This window comes from Fragaria vesca, linkage group LG6 (genome assembly GCF_000184155.1).
Source record: "Fragaria vesca subsp. vesca linkage group LG6, FraVesHawaii_1.0, whole genome shotgun sequence".
NCBI classification, from domain to species: Eukaryota; Viridiplantae; Streptophyta; class Magnoliopsida; order Rosales; family Rosaceae; genus Fragaria; species Fragaria vesca.
This window is the reverse complement of record NC_020496.1, coordinates 29,243,849-29,247,419: the sequence shown is the minus strand read 5'-3', so window position 1 is coordinate 29,247,419 and position 3,571 is coordinate 29,243,849. Positions and strand designations below refer to the sequence as shown.

The 3,571-nt window shown below is 39.7% G+C and overlaps 1 protein-coding gene across 1 annotated transcript; it reads left to right on the top strand.

Annotated features, from left to right (window-relative positions):
• Positions 1–1,463: 1,463 nt before the first annotated feature.
• On the top strand, positions 1,464–2,917 carry LOC101291846. The gene is made up of 2 exons (XM_004304008.1): positions 1,464–1,823; positions 2,356–2,917. Exons 1-2 carry the CDS (start codon positions 1,506–1,508, stop codon positions 2,725–2,727), a joined length of 690 nt encoding a protein of 229 aa, XP_004304056.1. The 5' UTR covers positions 1,464–1,505; the 3' UTR covers positions 2,728–2,917.
• The last annotated feature ends 654 nt before the right edge of the window (positions 2,918–3,571 follow it).

Below are 3,571 nucleotides of genomic sequence, written 5' to 3'. Positions count from 1 at the left end.
ATATGTTGACAAGTATTGTCACTAATGATATTATGCGTAGTTCTTGTGAATTACTTTGTGCTCCATTTGTCTCGCTGTTTAAATGTGCGATTCTTAATATATGAACACTCTCTCACTCTTAAATCGTTTATCCCAAGTTGCCAAAGAATTCAACCACTGTGACTTAAATTAAAATTTTGATGGGGCTTGTGACTTAAAGAAGGGGGCTAAGATCATAACGGTGATTCAAGGGGCGTTGGGTATACCTCCCAGATCAATAGAAGCATTGGCATTATTACGCGGTCTCATATTTGTAGACCATGTAGGCTAAGGAAAGAGGCTTCTCCCACATTGAGTGATTGAGATTGAAGGTGACACTCTTTCAATCAATAATTCTTTGCAGATTGAAGGTGACGCTCTTTCAATCATTAATTCTTTGCATGATAGTTCGGAGGACTTCAGTTTGGATGGTCACATTTTTTATGAAGTAAGTGTTTAGTTCAATCTTTATATATCTATTTGTATTTTTGTAGTGCCAGATAATGTGACGGCAACAAGGTTGCTCATCGTTTGGAGTCGGTGAGTTCATATTTCATATGTGAAGCCTAGTGTGGTCAATCTAGTCCGGATTGTTTCCCCAAAATCGTTTTATTCAGTTCATTATGAGTGATATTTTTATTGATCAACAGAATAAATTGCCAAAGAAGGAGGACGCTCTACATTTTCTTCTTCTTTGCCATTAGTTCATTAATCCATCACGAACAAGGTCTAAATGTCAAATTCGTACGTAGTTGCCATTTGCTAGTTTAATCATTCTCAAAACCATTTCATCAAGCTAGAGGGATTCCTTTTCTCTAGCCAAGAAAGAAACTGTGCGAAGTGAGGCATGTGGTTGTTTGTTTAGTCCTCGAGTTATCCACCCTAACATCCTCCTCCTCAACACAGTTGTTTTCCGGTGGTCCAAAAGTCTAAAACGACTAATAAGGTAATCGATCTTAAAAATTTGTGTCATCGATTAAAATCTTGAAACTTAATCACGAACAGGACCTATACTCAAGAGGGTATAAATTCTTTCATCACCCTTTAATCTTTATACAACACTCCTAGAATTTATGGAACCGTACGTGATTTGCACAAGAAGTCAATATACTACTAGAAATGAAAGAAAAACAAAATTAAACGAAGAATTTCACAACCCATTGATCACGTACCCAGTGATCTACTCTAATATCAAGTGCTGGAAAACACAAAATCAAGTCAAGCAGTCTTCTCAAAAAAAAAAAACATCAATTCAAGCAGACTAGAAGGACTTCTGTTTGGGTGAGAAGATACGTAGAGGAGTTGATTGAATACAATTCAAAGATGGATCAGTTCCTCACCCACATTGGACGTTCTTAATGAATATTGGTGAGGAAACACCCTACTGGTTACCATGTCTTGTAGAACCAAATCTCTATATAAACCACAAAGAGCAAACACTTGGTGCACAACATATTACAGTCACTTGGTAAATCATTTCAAACACCATGGCTCGCTTTCTCCTTTCAATTATCTTTGCCTCTCTCTTAGCCCTAGCTGCTGTCCATGAAACTCAAGCTATTGAGTACATCGTCGAAAACCGGGCTCTCAACACCCCTGGGGGAATCCGTTTTAGAGACGAGCTGGGCGTGGACTACACCAAGCAAAAAATGAGAGACGCCACTGATTTCATCTGGAACCTCTTTAAGGAAACTACAGCTGCAGAGAGAAGGGACACCCCACGCATAAGCTTGTTCGTCGAAGACATAGATGGCATTGCAGCTTCCAGCGAAGACATTATTCATTTTTCAGCCAAGTACATCGAGGTACATTTTTATTTAAAAGTTTCATGTGGACTTGAGTGATAAAGTAGTTTTAGGGTTCACATCTAAAACCAATTGGCTATGGGTGGAGTGGCCCAAACCCTTATTAACCCACAGGCAAGGTCTCATATTCCCGATGTGGGATTGATATCTCAACACGCCCCCGCACGTGTGGCGAATTTTCAAGCCTAACACGTGGACAACATTTGGGGTTGACGTGGAGTTCGTGTGGCCATTGGGCTTCACACGTGGACATGGGTAACCCGCTCTGATACCTGATAAAGTAGTCTTGGGGTTCACATCCAAAACCAATTGGCTATGGGTGGAGTGGCCTAAACCCTTATTAACCCACAGGCAAGGTCCCATATTCCCGACGTGGGATTGATATCTCAACATTGAGGACTCCCTTGATAATTTGATGTTTTGACATGAGGACTTGCATTTTTACACTTTTATTGTTTTGTACGGTACGTTGATACTAATTTTTACCTTGTACTTCCGAATGATTTTGGTTACCTACTTACCTTGTATTCAGGGACTAGCGGCAGACAAACTAAAAAACGACTTCAATGGGATACTTTACCATGAGATCACACACTCATTGCAGAGGAATGGAAAAGGTCAAGCTCCTCTTGGACTGGTAGAAGGGATTGCAGACTTTGTGAGCTTCTTGAAGGCTGGTTTTATATACGACGGCTATTTAAACCCCGGTGATGGTAACAGTTGGGACGAGGGTTATGGCGTAACCGCACGGTTCCTGGAGTATTGCGAAGGCCTTAAAGACGGGTTTGTTGCAGAACTCAACAAGAAGATGATAGATGGTTATAGCGACGATTTTTTCAACCAGTTGCTGGGGAAGACAGTTAATCAGCTATGGACCGACTACAAAGCCAAATATGCAAACTAAGAGTATATATCATATTAAGTAGTTGATATGTATACGAATAAGGCCTGCCTATCCTTCATCCACTCTATCATCGTCTCCAAAAAATAAGTGATTGATGGGTTATATCTTGTAGGTTCAGATTTGTTTAATTAATTTAGATAATTATAAATTATAGTTACGATTATACATTATACATGATATATATATATATCCATCTCAATGTCTCACCTTCTAAATTAATGTTAGTCTTTAGAATGTTTGATGTTAATTATTGATGCAGCGGAAACGTTGGAATCCACCAACAGCGACTTGAATCCACAAGTCTGGTTCTCTCGAATCCACGAGAAGAATTCTAGAATCCACCAGAGAATTAAGATAAACTCAAGGATTTTTATTAATAAAAAATGTGACGACTACAACTGATAAAAAGTCGTTATAAAGGAGAAAATAAACTCTATCTAGGGCAACTAACTGTTTGAGCCTAGTTGATATTTTGGTCCAGGACTACGTAATAAGTTTTGGATAACATTTGGGTCAATTTTTGTGGCCCTTTTTAAATAAAGCCCGTTAAGGTATGCAAGCTTCAGGGGCGCGCGAGATAGGTTTTCACAAGGACTATAGCACCCAGCGAGATAAGCATGCTCGTTGTTCGAGTTCGCATAGGAGTCTATAGTGTTTTTGGATAACACGAGACCAGAGCGTTGTGATGTAGGCGAAGTCTGTTGTGGCTAGACGCGTGTCATCTAGATAATGCAATTCGCGAGCAAGGCGTGTTCTTGTGGTATTCTAATTGTTGATTCTGAATCGGTTTGTGATTGCATCTCTATCAGCTAGTCACGAGTCATTATATAAAGGGGGCTCGAGG